Source organism: Grammomys surdaster, unplaced genomic scaffold (genome assembly GCF_004785775.1).
Source record: "Grammomys surdaster isolate TR1022 unplaced genomic scaffold, NIH_TR_1.0 125349, whole genome shotgun sequence".
NCBI classification, from domain to species: Eukaryota; Metazoa; Chordata; class Mammalia; order Rodentia; family Muridae; genus Grammomys; species Grammomys surdaster.
Window position 1 is genome coordinate 906,631 of NW_021620222.1, and position 19,172 is coordinate 925,802.

General features: G+C 42.2%; 1 protein-coding gene across 1 annotated transcript; it reads left to right on the plus strand.

The window, feature by feature from the left end:
• Positions 1 to 5,683: 5,683 nt before the first annotated feature.
• Positions 5,684 to 18,845, plus strand: LOC114637593 (zinc finger protein 569-like; the record flags this gene model as incomplete). The annotated part of the gene is made up of 4 exons (XM_028785828.1): positions 5,684 to 5,872; positions 14,440 to 14,566; positions 14,952 to 15,047; positions 16,140 to 18,845. Coding segments are annotated over 4 exons (2,715 nt in total), but the record flags the coding sequence as incomplete, so codon positions are not given.
• Between the last annotated feature and the right edge of the window lie 327 nt (positions 18,846 to 19,172).

Consider the following 19,172-nt stretch of genomic DNA (forward strand, 5'->3'; position numbering starts at 1 on the left):
AGCCAAAAAATATCCCCCAACAACAAACAAACAAACAAACAAACACTCTCACAAAAACAAAAAACAACCTCAGGCCCAGACAAGTTTAGCACAGAATTCTACCAGACTTTCAAAGGAGAATTATTGCAGAAAATAGAAACAGAAAGAACATTGCCCAATTCATTTTATGAAACCACAGTTACCCTGATACCCAAATCATATAAAGACTCAACAAAGAGAGAGAATTACAGAACAGTTTCTTTATAAACATAGATGCAAAAGTAATAAAATACTTGTAAAATGAATCCAAGAACACATCAAAAGATCATCCACCATGATCAAGTGAGATTCATCCCAGAGATGCAGGAATGATTCAGCATTCAAAATCAGTAAATATAATCTACCATATAAACAAAGTGAAAGACAAAACACACATGGCATTTGTCATTAGATCCAAGGCATTTGACACAATCCAACGCCCCTTTCAGGATGAAAGTCCTGGAGAGATTAGTGAATCTGTAGATTGCTTTTTTGTAGGATGGTTACTTAACAATGTTAATTGCACCAATCCATGAGTATGGGAGATCTTTCCATCTTCTGATATTTTCTTCAACTTCTTTCTTCAAAGACTTGAAGTTTTTGTCATACAGATTTTCACTTGCTTAGTTAGAGTTACCCCAAGATATTTTATATTATTTGAAGCTATTGTGAAAGGTGGTGTTTCCATGATTTTTTTTTCTTAGTCCATTTGTCATTTGTATATCAGAAAGGCTACTGATGTTTTTGTTGTTGTTGTTTTGTTTTTGTTTTTTGGGGGTTTGTGTTTTTTTTTTTTTTTTAGTTAAACTTGTATAAGAGTTCCCTGGAATTATGTATATTATTGTATCATCTGCAGATAAAAATACTTTAAGCCGGGCAGTGGTGGCGGCACACACATGCCTTTAATCCCAGCACTTGGAAGGCAGAGGCAGGTGGATTTCTGAGTTCAAGGCCAGCCTGGTCTACAGAGTGAGTTCAGGACAGCCAGGGCTACACAGAGAAACCTTGTCTCTAGGAAAAAAAAATACTTTAGCTTCTTCCTTTCCAATTTGTATTCCCCTGATCTTTTTCACTTGTCTTACTGCTATAGCTAAAACTTCAAGTACTATATTGACTAGCTATGGAGAGAGTTGGTGTTTGTCTTGTTCCTGATTTTAATAAATTTCGGTTTTTTCCATTTATGACTCAGTGTTTAAGAGGACTTGTTCTTGTAGAGGACTTAGGTTCCATTTCCACAGTTCCAGGGAATCCAACACCTTCTGATCTCCAGGGGCACCAGGTGCAATTGTGCACATACATACGTACATTCAGGTAAACACTCATACACATAAATAAATCTTTAAAAATATTTTTAATAAAATTTTGAATTCATTGTTAGTCCTGGAATGTTTTTCAATGCAGAAGCCATAAATCCTTGTTTGGCTTGAATGTATCTCTCTAAAAGTCTCTAGGGGAACTCCTCAAAATCCTGAGGGTGGCAGAAGGAGTGCCTCCTGTGCCTGCACCCACAAATGCTGACAATATCGTGTTGATATTCTTCACCCTGGTGAAGAATTGCACTGGTTATATTGCGCTGTGTAGTGGTTTGTCAATGCATTCTCCAGAGCTGGCTGCTATTACCCTCTGACCTGCTCTCCCCATTCACCTTCTTGTTCCACCTGTGTCTCACACTGTTGTTGTCTTCTACATGAAAACAACAATAACCAACACCCACCCCCTCAAAAACTTTATGCATATGAGAATAAACTTTTGTTCAGTGTTGACCATGAAATGACTCTAAATTGTCACATACAAGAAATGTCCTTTCAGCCAGAATTGATAACACAAGACCGTAATGGAAACCTTGTGAGGTTGACACAGGTGAATGGAGAATTTAAGTCCAGACCAGTATACAGAAGAGCCCTGTCATTTAAAAAAAAAAAAAGTGAAGAAAAGAAAGAACAGGAAAACAGGGGAGCAAACAGAAAGAAACAAAGAGACAGCAGGAGGTAAGGGGGTAATGAGATTGCTTAGTGGGTAAAGGTGCTTGCTGACAAGCCTGAAGACCTGAATTCCAAAGATATATCATTGAAAATTTTTAGTGTTATAGCCCGGGTCCTGAAAGCTCTACCAAGCTGGGATCTGGCCAACATCATCTTTAACCAATTAAAGAGACAAACAGGGAAACAAACAGGTAAAGGAGATGCATTCAATGTGTCCATCCTGCTGAGGCTAGGAACAAGAGGTCCAGTATGACTACACCAAGTCTAAGAAATTAAAAATAAAAAATCTTTAGATATTCCCAGATGCACTCTGCCTTGGAGAAACATGGATGTGCATGCTATTATTTTCATTTGTTTTATTCCATTGTATTTTGAGCTCACTGTGTAATGTGGGCTAACTTGGAATTCACCATGTAGACCGGGCGGCCTCACAGTCACAGAGATCTGCCTGTCCCTGCCTCCTAAATGCTGGATTAAAAGTGAGCTCAGACCATTTTACTAACTTGAAAGTTTCTGTTAATCCTTTAAAGTGTTTTTCAAAAGCTTGCATAATTTAGGAGAATACAATTTTAAAACAATGAGATCTATCTTACCTAGTTTACCTTCCCACAATAGCGAAATAGAAGTTATGAGATTATATTTTGTTATGTAGCCCAGGTTGGCCTCAGACTCAGAGATCCACCTTCCTCTGCTTCCAGAATGCTGGAATTAAAGGTTTGAGCCAACTACTGAGAGCTGACATGTGAGGGCTGGAATGTGAGGGCTGGAATTGAGTCAATTAAGAGCAGTTTGTTCAGCTGAGCAGTGGTGGCGCACACCTTTAATCCCAGCACTCGGGAGGCAGAGGCCGGCGGATTTCTGAGTTCGAGGCCAGCCTGGTCTACAGAGTGAGCTCCAGGACAGCCAGGGCTACACAGAGAAACCCTGTCTCGAAAAAAATAAAACAACAACAACAACAAAAGAGCAGAAGAGCAGTTTATGCATTTAACTGCTAAGCTACCTCTCTACCGTCTCATCCTTTCTCCCCCGCAGAATTATAAACAGAAGGCAAGAGGTATGTAACTAAACAATCCTAGTTTTATGGCCCCTCTCTATCGTTGTCTCTGGCTCCAGTCTGTCCTGCATAGTGGTCTAAGAAGTTGTCAGAACTGTGTGAAATCCATTTTCCTGTGTCAAGATCCTGTCTTCTGGCTTCCACACATCCTTTCTCCTATTATGAGAGTTCTATTTCTGGGGTCCATTCTCGGGGTCCACTGTCTCGATAGTCTGTAAAAGACGCAGCACAAAATGTCTCTTTTGAATATGATGATTCCTGCCAGGCCAGTCACAGCATATGGGACAGCTTTCAGACTTCCACTCTAAGGCATTGTATTTAGCTTCCCTGCCCATAGGGATTCAAAGTTCCTGGGTGGTGGCCTCCAACACCGGGAGCGTACGGATACCGCCACGACAGTTTCTATGGAAACTGGAACCACCTAGTCTGCCATGCTGACTGCTGGCAGGCACTGAGTTTCAAAAGTGTTAGTGGGCATGCGCATTATTTTAGTGGGCGTGGACAAATCCTGCCGGAAATCTAAAAGACACCGGAAATAGAGTGGCCGTGAAACCTTAAATATTATAGTCATTCTAGTGTTACTTCGCTGGCGGGTCCGCGAGGTGGTTTGGAACTTTTCCATCCGGGACTTTTTGACTTCCGTGGGCGGAAGTCGCCGTCCGGCGTGCCGTGTGCAGAGCTCTCTGAGGTGAGCGGCGGCCGCGCAGTGGCGGGGACGGTATGCGGTGCAGAGCGCAGGTTTGGTGAGGGACGGGCTGAGGCGGCTGTCGGGTCGTCGGATAGGGTGGGGGTCGTTGGCTCGTTTTCACCATGTTCTCGAGGGTTTTCCGTGTCTTGTGTGTCTTGTCACTTCCCAGTGTGCTCTCCTGTGGGATTTCACAGGTCGTCCATGAAAGTCGTCAAGTGAAGACACTGGGGACGGTCTCAGTGAGTGGGCGCTGCAGGAGCGGTCCGAGTAGGAGCCGGGAGCTTAAGGGTAAGGACTTTGCAGTGGCTTGTGACCCACTCAGGCCGTGATTGATGGGAGTCGGCACAGGCAGGGATGGAGCCTGGAGCGGGTGCGGGATGCTTGTGATGGTGACTCTGGTTGGTTAGTGTTTGCCTGGCCAGTGACTGGCTTGATTCCGCGTACAACTACGTGAAGAGAAACACCGTCGGCTTGACTAAAGTATCAAAGTGTCGATACCACAGGTGTCTGAACTGTGTGAGCTCATGCTCTCACTGATGAGGTAGGGAGGGTGCCCCACGCTTCGCATGCTACCTCAGCTGCTGAGCTCAAGAGATTTCTTCTAAGGTCTGTAAAAGTAAGGAGTTTTGTTTCGTGGGCTGCTGTGGGGTCTCCTTTACCAACTAATTTGTTCCTACCTCTGTGGGTAGCCAGCATTATTGAAGGAATAAATCCAAATATTAAAAACAGATTTTCAACGGGCAGTGTTGGTGCACACACGTCTTTAATCCCAGCACTTGGAATTTCTGAGTTCGAGGCCAGCCTGGTCTACAGAGTAAGTTCCAGGACAGCCAGGGCTACACAGAGAAACCCTGTCTTGAAAAACAAAACAAAAAACACATTTTCGTTCTTTGGGGACGCTTTAGAGTCATATTTAGGAATCCTTCGGAGATTATGTACATCAGTGCTTGCCTCTCTTTGGGATCCTATACAGATATTAGAGATCACTGATTGACAGTTGACCAAAATAATATTGAGCCATATTATTTTACCCCGGTATTTGGAGTCCTTAAGAACTGTGTGTTAGTCCGAGAGTAGTAGCACATGCCTTTAAATCCCAGCACTGATGAGGCTGAGGCAGTGAAAGTTAAAAGGCTAGCCTGGTGTACATAGCAAGTTCAGGACAGCCAGAGCTACATAATAGATCCTGTCTCAAACACACACACACACACACACACACACACACACACACACACTGAGATGGGGTGGGGTCGGTTGGGGTGGGGGAGTGAGGATTGAGTAAGCCATTTTTTCTTAATGTGGCTGTGTGTTTAGGAACTCAACACTAGAATCAGAATTGTCTGTCATCCTGAGCTCTTTGTGCAACAGGAAACAGGAATGCTGTTTTTAGATGCTGATTACAGAAGGGACGGCATCTATACAGTGGCCGGGTGTTCCTTAGAGTGAAAACAAATCCAATGTGTACCCCTGCTCTGCTATGTGCTATGAGTAAGTCATGCAGAATACTAATGCTTACGTGTAGCTTAAAAGGTTTGAAATGAAATCAAAATTAAGTCGCCAGCTTACTGGGTTTTTGTGAGTGTTTTACCTCCATCAGGCTAGTGCTGAGGGCTTAGTGAGCTGTCCCTGGCATGGCATTCTGGATCCATATAGTAAACACCTCTGTCCTCATTTTGTAATGACTAGGTTAGCACACGGTTTTCTGCTAGTTAACATGTCAGTGCTGCAGTGTGTCCTTCGTTCCTAATGGATGGTTTCTAACTTTTTTGTTTTGTTTTTTGTTTGTTTGTTTTATAACCCAGACTAATGACAAGAACAGGCCTTTTGTGTATCCTCTACACTGCCTACACCTGATCCTCCATACAGGCCCTCAGCAGTTCATGGTCAGATGTTGAGTCGTTGTCTTTTAGTGACTTCCGGTGTCTCTGAGACCGCTGAAATTATTCAAGCCTCAGGATTTCCTGCTGTGCCACAGCTAGCCCTTCTTCAACATCCGTGACTCCTGAGGAATTTGGATTTGCTACCAAGAAAACCTCAAGCATAGAAGACAGAGGAGACATGGCTGCAGATATGAATTTCCAACAGAAGAGCCAGCCATTGGGCGCAGAGGAGCAGCGCGAGTCATGTGAGGTAAGCAGGAGTGACTTCATGCTTGGTTCTTCAGGTCTTCAGGGCAGATGCAGGAAGCTGCAGACTTCTGAGATGAGTCTAGTTAGGAATGGACTATATATAGCCCACACTAACTAACTAATTACTCCTCGCCGCCTTATGCTCTCTTTCTCTGGATACAGGGTCTTAAAGTGAGGCCAGCCTGGAATCCTTCTATAGAGCCCAGGCAGCTGTCAAACTAAACACTTATTTTTCCCCGTCTCTCCAGTCTCTGTCTCTCATCTACTTAATGTCAAGTTCTTCTTCCTCTTGAGTTCTCTGTTTTTTAGGTTTGTTCCTCTTTTACATTTTGCCATCCCCAGTTCTTAAAGCTTGCCTGCTGTGCCCATCCCTGTAAGAAATGGTGCATCTGGGGAGGTAGAGTTTTCATTTGTCAGTTCTTAGTCTCATGGATCTGTTTTATGTCTCATGTTCTGTTGTCCCTAAAACAGGACAAGGTAACTAACCTCCCTGCAGGTTAGTTGCAGGGAGGAGGGAGATGGAGGAGGTAAGCCTTATATCCAGGCAGTGAGGCCAGCAAGCAACAGTAAAAAGGAACAGCTGTGAGTTTGACATTTTCAGAGAAACTGAGAAAGCCTACTGTGCCAGAGAAAGCATGCTTAGTGTGCTTTTGGGGCAGCATCTGAGAAAGAGAAGGAAAAGTTAGTTTCTGTCTTAGAGCACAGAAAACCCTGACGTTCAACAGTGAAGATCTGTAAGCACTGTTCTGAGGGAGACTTGTTAGTGTGATAATTATTCCTCTCAACTATTTACCATGTCTTCAGGTGAGTCTACTTTCCTGGTGCGTGTCCCCTGTCCAAGTAATGGTAACCAGGAGTTGGATTAACTTTTCTTGGATGAGACAATAGTTTTATAAAGTTCCAATCTTAGGAGCAGAGCAGAAAGTCCTGTTTTCACCCTGGACTAGAGGTAAAGCTGAGCTTTCATTCTTTTGGCCAGGAGGAAGTATTTTTCCCTTAATGAGCCTTAACAAGCTCTTACACAGCCACCCTTTTAAAGGTATCTTAAATCCTAAAGAGGAACAGTTGTGTTGGTTTGCCGTCTGCTGTTCAGGGAAAGGTAGACTTTAAAGTTGACATCGAAGGAAAGAGTCAGTTTTCATTGTCTCAAACTGCTAAACTCAGTACCTAACTATGCGTGCAATTCTTATCAGATCCCTCTTCCCGACCAGCTGTGTCCAGAGTGACCCCACCTGCCTGTCCATCCATAAATTTTTGCCTAATGCACAACTCTTTGGTTTTTTTTTCACTGAGTAATGTTATGGGTTAGATATTTATGTGCTAATATTTTCTCCAAGTCTTTCTATGTCCTGTTCATGGAGTTATCAGCATCTGGCAGCAGCCGGGGCAGCTTCCTGTGTGCCAGGCCCAGTGCTAATCCTCACAGGAGACTCCTGAGCTGATGCTCTAGCCCATTCTAAAGAAGAGAAGCTGAGGCCCAGGTGACACAGCCAGTTGAACTCATGTGACCCAGATGCCAACCTGGGATTCAAGTCTAGCAGTGTGCTCCGGGGTCTGGCTGCCAATCCCATTCCCTGCTCCTCTGAGGAAGTTTCAAGGCCAGGCTGCTGCCCTGGTGCTCCACACTCTGCATTGTCCTGTGAGCCTCCTGCACTGTCATCTGAGAATTCTTTTCCTTTCATGTGTCTAGGGCCCTTAGTCTCAAAATCATAGCTGCTCTGAATTTTTGTGCTATCTCTTGCAGGAAGGAGCTCCTGGGGATGTGTGTGTAAGCAAAGGCACAATAAGCCACCAAACTAGATGCCTCAATGCAAAGAAAGAAAGGTTTATTGGGGAGCAAACTGCAGGCAGGGACAGGGGGAAAAGAGGGGAAAAAATGAGCAGCCTTTATGTTAGCCGGGTGGGCTCTCTAAGCTGAAGAAGACTGTTCCCATTGACCAGGAGCCCAAGGTAGTTGTCCTTTGGAGGAAGATTAAAGATGGTTTCCAGTAAACAGAGACCCACTTTTAAGCTTGTGTTTACCCAGCCAGATTCTTTGTTTATCCCTGGGACTGCCATCGGTAGGGCACTGCCGTTGGTCTAAACTGGGTGTATTCAGGTAAATCCTAGAAACAAACACCACAGATTTAGGTATTTATTTTCTTTAATTTTTCTTTCCTTCCTTCCTTCTTCCTTCCTTCCTTCCTTCCTTCCTTCCTTCCTTCCTTCCTCTCTCTCTCTTTCTCTCTCTCCTTCTCTCTCTCTCTCTTTCTTTCTTCCTTCCTTCCTTCCTTCCTTCCTTCCTTCCTTCCTTCCTTCCTTCCTTTTTATTTTGTAGGTTTTTCGAATCAGAGTTTCTTGGTGTAGCTTTGGCTGTCCTGGAACTCTCATTGTAAACCAGGCTGGCCTCAAACTCAGAGATCTGCCTCTGCTTCCCAAGTGCTGGGATTAGAGGTGTGTGCCACCACCGCCCGGCTAGATTTAGGTGTTTTAGTAAACATCAGACTGTATGTGCCTGTATTTGAATGTCTCGTGGAAATGCTATTTCTCCTTTTATTGCATATGTCTCTAGCTAGGCTTACATTGTGGGCTGGGACTCTCTTTGCTCTTGCTAAACTCTTCTATTACTTCTGCCCCAAGTATGCTTTTCCTACCATTCAAATATCTTACATATATATTTGAGACAAGGGCTCACTGTGTATCCCTGGTTGGGCTGGAACTCACTGTGTAGTCCATGGTTAGCCTTGAACTCAGAGGTTCACCTGCCTCTGCCTCCCAATTAAAGATGTGTACCGTCATGTCTGACTAGTTTTCTGTTTTAAAACATCTATTACATGTGTGTAGTGTGCATATGTGTTTATGATTGCCTTTTTGTGGGCATAGAGGTCAGAGGACACTTTATAGAGTTCTTCCCTTTCACCTGTATGTGTGCCTTTACCCACTGAGCCATCTCATAGGCCAAATTACTGCTATTTATTGAATGAAAAATGAGATAAAAGGTAGAGGACATAACTTCTCTTAAAGTATGGGCAAAATTTTTATTGTAGATATAAGGGAGAAAGCAAACAGAGAGAAGAGACCAGGAAGGAAAGGGCCCACCGACTAAACCCCACCATGAGAGGAGAGAGGAGGGAGGGAGAGCAAGTGGGGAGCTGCCAACCATGGCAAAGAGGCCAAGAGAGTGCAGAATTCTGTACAGATTCAACTAGGATAAGGGAAGTGGAAGCCCTGCTGATGGGACAGAGAGGTTTAGGGTAGGAGGCAGGACAAGAAGTGCTGGGAGGAACCACAGGTACTCAAGAGTCCTGGGAGAGTTGGCCAGCATCTGTCCATTGTGTTTTAAAAGATTTATTTTATGGATGTGAGTACACTGTCACTGTCTTCAGACACACCAGAAGAGGGCATCACATCCCATTACAGATGCTGTGAGCCACCATGTGGTTGCTGGGAATTGAACTCAAGACTTCTGGAAGAGCAGTCAGTGCTCTTAACTGCTGAGCCTTCTCTCCAGCTCCCAAATCTGTCTGTCTTAATAAGATGAATAGGCCAGGCGGTGGTGGCGCACGCCTTTAGTCCCAGCACTTGGGAGGCAAAGGCAGGCAGATTTCTGAGTTCAAGGCCAGCCTGGTCTACAGAGTGAGCTCCAGGACAGCCAGGGCTACAAGAGAAACCCTGTCTCGAAAAACCAAATAAATAAATAAATAAATAAATAAATAAATAAATAAATAAAGTGTTTGTGTGCATTGTGTGCAAGCTGGTGTCTGAGGAGGCCAGATAGGAGATTTCTGAGTTCGAGGCCAGCCTGGTCTACAGAGTGAGTTCCAGGACAGCCAGGGCTAAAAGAGAAACCCTGTCTCGAAAAACCAAATAAATAAATAAATAAATAAATAAATAAATAAATAAATAAATAAATAAATTATGTGTTTGTGTGCATTGTGTGCAAGCTGGTGTCTGAGGAGGCCAGATAGGATGTAGAATCCACTGGAAGTGGAGTCACAGGCAGTTAGTTGTGAGCCACCATTTGGGTGTTGGGAACTGAACTGTGGCCTCTTAACTCCTGAGTTAGCTCTCCAGTACTGTTTATTTTTAATGTGCTGCTTCCCTTGTTCTTTTGTTAATAATTTTTAATATCATTATTTCTTTGCCATTTGTCACAAAGTGTAGATGTCAGGTGGGAATCATTTCTTTGTACTCTGTGGGTCTTGGGCATCATTGTCAGTCTTAGTGGAGATGCCTTTATCTTCTGAGCCATCTTTTAGCTTAGTTACTGTTCTTTTTTAAAGGAATTTTAGGTTGCTAGAGAGATGACTCAGCAGTTAAGAATATTGGCTGTTCAGCAGAGGAACCAGGTTCAGTTCCTAGTATGGTAGCTCACAACTGTCTATAATGTAGTTCCAGGGGATCCCATGGCCTCTTCTAGCCTCCCATGCATACGGCACACACATGGTGCATATGCATGCAGATGCAAAACACTCATACATACAACATTTTTAAAAATTCTTCTGAAAAGCAGAATTTCAAAAATGTTTTGATGTTTGATTAGTGGCACGCAGACCTGTTCTTAAAATTTGTGGTATTTTGAAATGTGACTTTTCTGGATGGATTGTATGAAAATTAGGCCTTCTGTGTTATTTTACTTTATCCAGTGCAGTGTCTGCCAGTGTCTTCCATTCCTCTATTGTCTGAGTGCCATCAGCATGTCATGATCCTTAACCACTGTGTGCTCCTTCTCTAGTCACTCCCTCTCCCATCTCAAAGCCCTCCTCAGTATAAGTTCCCTCCTTGTGAGAGAGGCAAATCACTGAGTGAGAAAGTTAGGCCAGACTTTGCTCTATAGACCAGGTTGCCCCCGAATTCACAGAAATCCACCTGCCTCTGCTTCCAGAGTGGCTGGATTACTTGTAGAAGCTTATTCCACATAAAATTGAATGAGCATGGGACTTATTTGTGTAGTTCAGGAAACAGGAAAAGCTAAGTTGAATGGGAAATGCCTGTATCATCTCTATGGCTCCCTCCACTGGAATGCCTAAAATTAGCCACACTAAAAATATCAAGTGTAGATGTGCCTGTGTCCCAAGGAAGCAGAGGAATGCTATTGGTGCCATCGCTGAGAATAGCGCTTAGCCAAGGCAGTTTGGGAAATTGCAGTCAAGTTTGTGAGGTCTGTTGTCTGACAACCAGCATTTCCACTGCTGGGGTAAATGCAGCAAGGTAGAGCTTGCAGGCTCAGCAATCTTATTGATCACTGCCAATAAGCTTATTGAGGGTAGGGCATTTACTTGCAGATTTAATTCATATGTTCATAAATATATAAATACGTGCTTGAGATTGCACTCTGATGTCCATTTACTTTTTGAGTGTCTACTTAGCTGGTCATTGCTCTTTCTGCTCCTCACTCTCAGTCTTCTTTGTTTCTTGGTAGGGTCTTATATAGCCCAAACTAGCCTCAAACCCCCTGTGTAGCTGGCAGTTGTCTTGAATTCCTAATCCTTCTGTGTCCACCTTCCAAGGGCTAGATTACAGGCATATACCACCACATGTGACTTCTTTTCCTTTATTTTTTTGCTGCTGTTGCTGTTTGCTTACATTTTAGTATTTTTAGGAAACTTTGTTGATTTCCATTATAATAATCTTTTTCACTTAAGGTTTTAGTGTTTACATTATTTTACTATTCATTTTTGCTCTTATACTTATCTGGTTTTGTTCCTTCTGAGTTTTTTGATTTGTTGTGTTTTTTCTTTTTTTCCTGGGGGAAAAAAATTCTCAAACTAGCCGTATAGCTGAGGTCAGCCCTGAACTCTTGGGTCTTTTTTTTTTGAGTCAAAGGCTCCCATGCTTCTCTTAGTTACAAAGGCTTCGAAATCCTAGCAGATTGGTTATCTGAAGACTCCACTGTCGTGACCTGATTATCTGTTAAAGATAGATGTGAATTTTGGGGGTGCATGGATTCTGGGGAGCTTGTTTTGGTTTTGGTGCAGGTTTTTTCTCTGTTATCCTGGCTGTCCTGAAACTCACTATGTAGATCTAGCTGGTCTCAGACTCTCAGAGATCCATCTGCCAACTGCCTTAGAAGTGCTGACATTCAACTGTGTGCCACTAAGCCTAGCTTTGCAGGCATTCTATACACAGGATGAAATATATTGAAAATTATTGACCCCTCCAAAGGCAAGTTCTCATACTAATGCAATTAATTGATACTTTCTCTACTAGACATTCCAATGGAATATTTCGAGAATTACTCATATTAGTTACAATAATATGCCTGACATGTTAATAATGTAAGGAATTTTAATACAGAATAGTTTTTACACAGAGAAGCAGTATGTGAGTGACAGTGCTTTGCCTGTTGGCAGATGTCACTAGTGTCAGACTAACAGATCTGTCAAAAGTACTTAACAGTTCAGAAAGAAATAGCACGTGTTCAGTTATGCATGTGGGAGGCTGAAGGTTGTCAGTGTTGTATTATAAGATTTTTATACATAAGTAGAAGTAGACTGAATTGTGTTCCCAGCCCCTTCTTCGAGTAATTTTCAGCATAGGTCCATCCTGTTCATCCCCTTTTCCATTGCTAGGTTATTTGTAACCAAATACTAGAAGCTGTCCTTTTCTTTGTGTGTTGGAATTTATCTCTGATCACCTTTTTATATAACCATAAGTTATTTTTAACACCACCTGTTCCTGCTTATACTATCATATGTGACTCTCTCTTGAAAGGTCCAGCCAGTGCTCACACATCCAGAGTCACTAAAAAGTATTTTAGTCTCTTTTAATCTCTTAATTTTTCTCCCTTGTGTTAAATCATTTCTTAAGAACTTGGGTTATCCTTTAGACTGAGACAGATTTTTATTTGGCTCAGTTGCTTTTTGATGGTGTCACTTAACATGCACTCTGATCCTTATATTTCTAGTAAGCTGGTATCTAAATATAAACATGTACTGTCTAGTATGATGGTGACGCATGGCAAGTAGCTGTCATTGGCCAAGGGAGACTCAGAGCAACATCGTGAACTGTGTAACTTGAAGAGTCCATATCAGAGGATTATTTAATTTTATATGTATGATGAATGTTTTTGCTTTCATGTATTTGCACAGTCTGTGTGCCTGGTGCTTTTAGAAACCGGACAAGAGCATCAGATATCCTTGAACTGGAGTTATAGGTATTTGTGAGCCACCATGTAGGTGCTGGGAATCAAACCCAGGCACTCTGCAAGAACAAGTGTTCTAAACTGCTAGATCATCTTTCAGCCCTGTTCTTGTTTTTGTTTTCCCTCTACCTTATATAGTCCAGGATCTCATGCGCAAAGAATGGTCTCTTCTGTAATAAGGACAGGTCTTCCCACGTTAACAATCAGCAGTGACCATCACAAGCTCTAGTCAGGTGGACCAAGGATCCTGAGTTGACCTGTAGAAAATGGTTTCAAGAGGTGTCCATACAAACTTAATTTGTAGTTTCTGAAGCCAAGGGCCATTAAGACACCCAAAACCTGTGGGAGCTTTGGAAGATGGAATCAAGCTTACATTTATTAGCACTAGCTATATGTAATATTTTATGGTCTTTGAAATTACCTTATTCAGATGATGTAATTTGTGTCTAAGGTTTGTGTATTTATTTTTGTGTGAGTATTCTTTTCTAGGTGGTATGAGAAGTTTTGTGAGGTACATTGTACAGGTGTACAGAGAAAAAGGAGTATTAGTAAGATAAAATGTAGGAATATTCCTTCCTTTTCTCCTCAACTGGACAAAATACTTAATAGAAACATCTTGAGAAAATATTACACAGAGGCAGGAGGATAACTACAGTTCTAGGTCATCCTAATTTACATAACACAATCTGGGCCTGTGAGTTCTAGGCCAGTCAGGCCACAGAATGAAGCTCTGTTTGAAGAGAAATGGAGGGAGGGAAGGAGAGAATTGTTGATTTTCATATTAGGAATCGGGAGGTAGGGGGGTTGTTTTCATAACTGATCAGTAAGCAGCCACATGTATAACTAAGAAGTCCTTATTACAAGAGGGAGTTCTTGGTTACTTCTGCTTTAGTATACAACCTCAACAGGAAAAATTAGAGAAGGACAATGACCGATCTCTGTTCTTCATCTTTGAAGGGGATTGGGGTAGTTTAGCCTGGTGCTCTTTGAGTACTGTGTCCTAATCTGCAGAGGTAGGTAGGTGACCGAGTCAAGAAGACAGATACAGAATGAAGTCAGAGATGCCAGGCTTTCATCTGACATTTAGTTTCCAAGCAAGAAGTCAATACTTAAAGCAGCTTCTAAATGCCAGTTTCATAATGTTGAATCCAGTGGATGCAGCATAACTCTAACCTGGGATATTGTTGCTTAATCCATGTTGTACTATGTACTCTTTCTTAGAGTATTGAAGAGAATCCTTTTCTAATGTACTTAAGAAGTGTGATTGTGTATGATGGGTGGCAGGATTGATTGCTTTATAAGTATACTCTATCCCCCTAAAATAATGGAAAGGAGATATTTTGTGGGAAACTTAGTGAAATTTCATTAAAAACTTAACATTATATATAACTTTTCCACTTGCTAATGACAAGTCATTCACAGTGAACTGTGGTACATTGTTACAGAGGTGGATGTCCTTCGAGGATGTGACGGTGGACTTCAGCCAGGAGGAGTGGCAGCACCTGGACTCTGCCCAGAGACGCCTGTACCAGGACGTGATGCTGGAGATCTACAGTCACCTCTTGGCAGTGGGTGAGCACGGCTGGCCGGGTATCCAGGGTGGGCCTTATTGAGGAGATGTTCTTCCTTCTCTTTCCAAAGCATAGTGGCATAGTGGGGTATCAGAAGTGTAATCTCTGTCTCTGTCAGTCATTGTCTCTCTTTCTCCCTTCTTCCTTCCCTCCCTCCCTCCCTCTCTGTGCATCCGTGTGTGTGTGTGTGTGTGTGTGTGTGTGTGTGTGTGTGTGTGTGTTTATTTCATTTGTCCTGGTGCTTCATTTTTTTTGTTCACCTAGTGTATTACTTATACAAAATAGAGTGTTGACTTGGTTTTCCCAATGAGGCAGTGCAAAGCCTCATTGGATCATCTCTAAAGACAAGAAACTACTCAAAACCCCAATATTCTTTTGATTAACAGGGTATTCCATTCCCAGCCCTGGAGTCATCTTTAGGATGGAAAAAGGAAAGGCGGCACAGGCAGCAAAGGCTGAATTCCCAGACCAGAGATGTCAAGGTGAGCCATTGCTTCCCAGGCTGGGTAGATTTCATGAGGCCTTTGTCAGTTGTAGTCACCTTTAGGTTGTTTTCTCCTTGGAGTTTTTGTTTTTATAATAAATGCAGCCCATTTATTGTTGATGTGAGGCAATGTAAGACTTTCTGACAGGTGATTTGTGGGATGAGCTTGTCTGTTCATGGAGTGGAGTAAACCTAAGTGCACTAACTCAGGCATTGTCTTCTGCCGGTTATATTCCCATATGTACATGCATAAGAATTTCTATTTGCACATCTTGATTGTCAACACCTGACATTAGCCAAGTTGATTAATATATTGCTCAAGTAATGGAGAGAGGACTGGTTGTAATTTGTGTGTTCTAATGACTGACTTTTGAATTAGTATACTGTCTTTTAGGTTCTTATTGTCATTTGTGTTGTGCCTATGTTTTGCTCTCCGTGTGTATCTCTGAATTTATTGATTTTTCTTTCCTATACTAGTTAATTTTCCACTTAGTTGTGGCACTTTAGGCCTAGTGTTATGTATGTTCCTCTTCGCATTCTGTGATAGGTTGGCCTTGACGGTTCTGTTCGTCCTGAACATGCAGTTCTCATTGTATTTTTCACTGTTGTATTCTCATTGTTGATAAACTTCTCACTCCTTGACCTTACAGTCTCTTGTGCCCTGTTTAGATATGTGAGGACAGGTCCCATAATATGGTTCCCTTCCTTCATTTTTGAGGATCAGAAATTAGGATCCACTTCATTCAAATCAGAAAGGCTTTGTCTGGCTAATCTTTTTTTTTTTTCTCTTCTGGGCTTCTGAACTATTTTCTCTCTCTCTCTCTCTCTCTCTCTCTCTCTCTCTCTCTCTCTCTCTCTCTGGTTGTTTTTTGAGACTGAACTATTTTCTCTTGATACTTTATTTTCTAATTTTGGAATCCCACTTGTTTTCCTTTTTGAATACACAGTTGTTTTTCTACTAATTATCAGCATCATAAGCATCAATAGAACCTGACTTAGGCATTAATGTTTAGTCTCAGTCCGTTTGTATGATTGATTTAGCCTCCATCCTATTCACTCTGCTTATTCCTTCATCTCTTTCTGTTTGTAGAAAAATCAGGAAATGATACCTCACCACAGAAAGTGTCTGAGAAAGCTTCAGTTCATAGCAATATGGCAAGTGAAGTCAAAAGAGATGGTTCATGGCGTTCCCTTTTACAAGAGCTATGGCAGGGTGCTGACATTACAAAGAGAGATCAACAAAACCAGATTCTACCCTTCCCTCCTGTTTCTTTCCTCAAGAAAACTCTGAGCAAACATAGTGGTCATGAATATCAAAAGCCCGGGGAAATCATTCCTTTGGCACCCTACCTCATTTCAACACAAGAGGGTCTTCCACAATATCTCTCACTTCCAAAAAGTTTGTATGTAAACCTAGGAGTAAATGGTCAGAATGAAAGAGATCAGCTTACTGACATTGTTACATCCAGTCAGCTCCTTGTACCAGGGTCCTGTAATGCTAACTCTGTGGTTACTCGTGGAGGAGAAGACTCATATAGAAGTACTGGGAATGGAGACGTACTCAGCCATAAACAACCGCTGATCTATGGAAACCATTTTCAGGAAAAAGCAGATCAAGGTTCTCAGTGTCGGGAGGTACTCTATGCCATATCTTTGCATAAACCTGAGGTCACTCTCACTGTGGACAGACCTATTGTTTCCTACAATGGTGGGAAGACTTTCCTTTATGTGTCGGATTCACTGAGCCATCCATTCCAGCTGAAGGTGGGCCATCTAGTTCACACTGGAGGAGACTCTTACAAATGCAGCAGCTGTGAGAAATCCTTTTGTACTGAGGCTGCACTCCAACAGCATGAGCAAATTCACACAGAAGAGAAACCATATGTTTGTACTCTGTGTGGGAAAGCCTTCAGTGATGGGTCAGCTTTCTATGAACATGAATTGATTCACAAGAATCATACACCTTTTATCTGTGACATTTGTGGGAAAGCCTTCTTACGTAAATCAGAGTTGACATCCCATAAACAAAGTCACAATGGAGAGAAGCCTTACAAATGCAATGACTGTGGAAAATCATTTAAATTTCCATCCCAACTGAAGGTGCATCATCAAATTCATACGGGTGAGAAGCCTTATGAATGCCGTGAATGTGGAAAGGCATTCAGTAAAACAGCCAAACTCAAGGTGCACCAACGTATTCACACAGGGGAGAAACCTTATGTATGTTCTCAATGTGGAAAGGCCTTTAATCAGAAATCAATACTAGACCGGCATGAAAAGCTTCACCCTGGGGAGAAGCCTTACAAATGCAGTGACTGTGGGAAGTCATTTAATTATCCATCCCAACTGAAGGTGCATTGCCATAGTCACACAGGGGAGAAACCTTACAAATGCCATGAGTGTGGGAAATCCTTTAATTTTCCATGTGAACTGAAGGTGCATTATCAGAATCACACAGGAGAGAAGCCTTACAAATGCCGTGAATGTTGGAAACTGTTCAGTAAAATGTCCCAACTGAAGGCACATTATCGCGTTCACACAGGAGAGAGACCTTATAAATGCAGCCACTGTGGAAAAGCCTTCTCTACTAAGGAACAAGTCCAAGAGCATGAGCGAATCCACACAGGAGAAAAACCCTTTGTGTGCACTGAATGTGGAAAAGCCTTCAGTAGCAGGTCATCTTTCCGTAAACATCAGTTAATTCACACTAAAGAGAAACCTTTTGTCTCTCAGAAATGTGAGACAGGCCTCCAGGAGTCTACTTTGACACCCCATCAGCAACTTCATATTGGTGAGAAGCCTTACAAATGCCCTGACTGTGGAAAGTTGTTTAATTATCCATCTCAATTGAAGTCACATTATCAAATCCACACTGGAGAGAAGCCTTGTAAATGCCCTGACTGTGGGAAATCATTTAGTAAAACATCTCAACTGAAGGCACATTCTCGAATACACACAGGGGAGAGGCCTTATGTATGTTCCGTGTGTGGGAAGGCCTTCAAACAGTTGTCAACATTGAGTAGACATGAAAAAATTCACATGGTGGAAAAGCCTTACAAATGTAATTTCTGTGGGAAGTCATTTTGCTCTCCATCTGAACTGAAGGTGCATCTTCTAATTCACACGGGGGAGAGACCTTACAAATGCAACAGCTGTTGGAAAGCTTTTTGTACTAAGGTCCAACTCCAAGAGCATGAGCGAATTCACACAGGAGAGAGACCTTACGTGTGCACTCATTGTGGGAAAGCCTTTAGAAGCAGGTCAGTTTTCTCTAAACATAAGTTGATTCACAGGAAGGAAACGCCCTTTATCTGTGAGAGATGTGGGAAAGTGTTCTTACAGAAGTCAGAGTTGACATCTCATCTGCAAACTCACATTGAAGACAAGCCTTAAGGAATGTCAGGACTGGAAAATGGTTTAGTCAGATACACAACTGAGTGTGTACCATCAAATTCACATGGTGAAGAAGCCAAATGCAGCAACGGGAAAGTCTTGGCTTCTAATGCCCAACTTCGATAGTATGAACAAATGAATTCACCCAGGAGAGACCTTTGTGCTCTGAATGTGGAAAAGTCTTTGGTAACACGTTAACTTCATAGACATCAAATGTTTCATACTAGTATTAAACCGTTTCATACTAGTATTAAACCATTGTCTCTCACAATGTGGGTGAGATTTGGCATCTCAAATGCAACAGCTGTTGGAAAGCTTTTTGTACTAAGGTCCAACTCCAAGAGCATGAGCGAATTCACACAGGAGAGAGACCTTACATGTGCACTCATTGTGGGAAAGCCTTTAGAAGCTTTGTGAAGTAGAGTAGGCTTTGGAATGCCATGACTTGGAAATCCTTTCTGTATCAGAGATTTGTCCCATCATCAGTTCATAGGTATGGATGCCCTAAGTGTTCTGAATGAAGGAAGGTCCTTAACAGGTCAGAATTCAACATATATATTACACAACTCATACCACAATTAGTTTTTTACAGGTGCTGTTCTATATAACAGGTTTTACTGAGAAATGAATTCCTAGCTTATTAGCATATTCCAAAATGAAATTTCTTTATTTACGTGAAGTTCATTTTATGCCAAGATGATTAATATTACAGCAAATAAATTTGTTTATT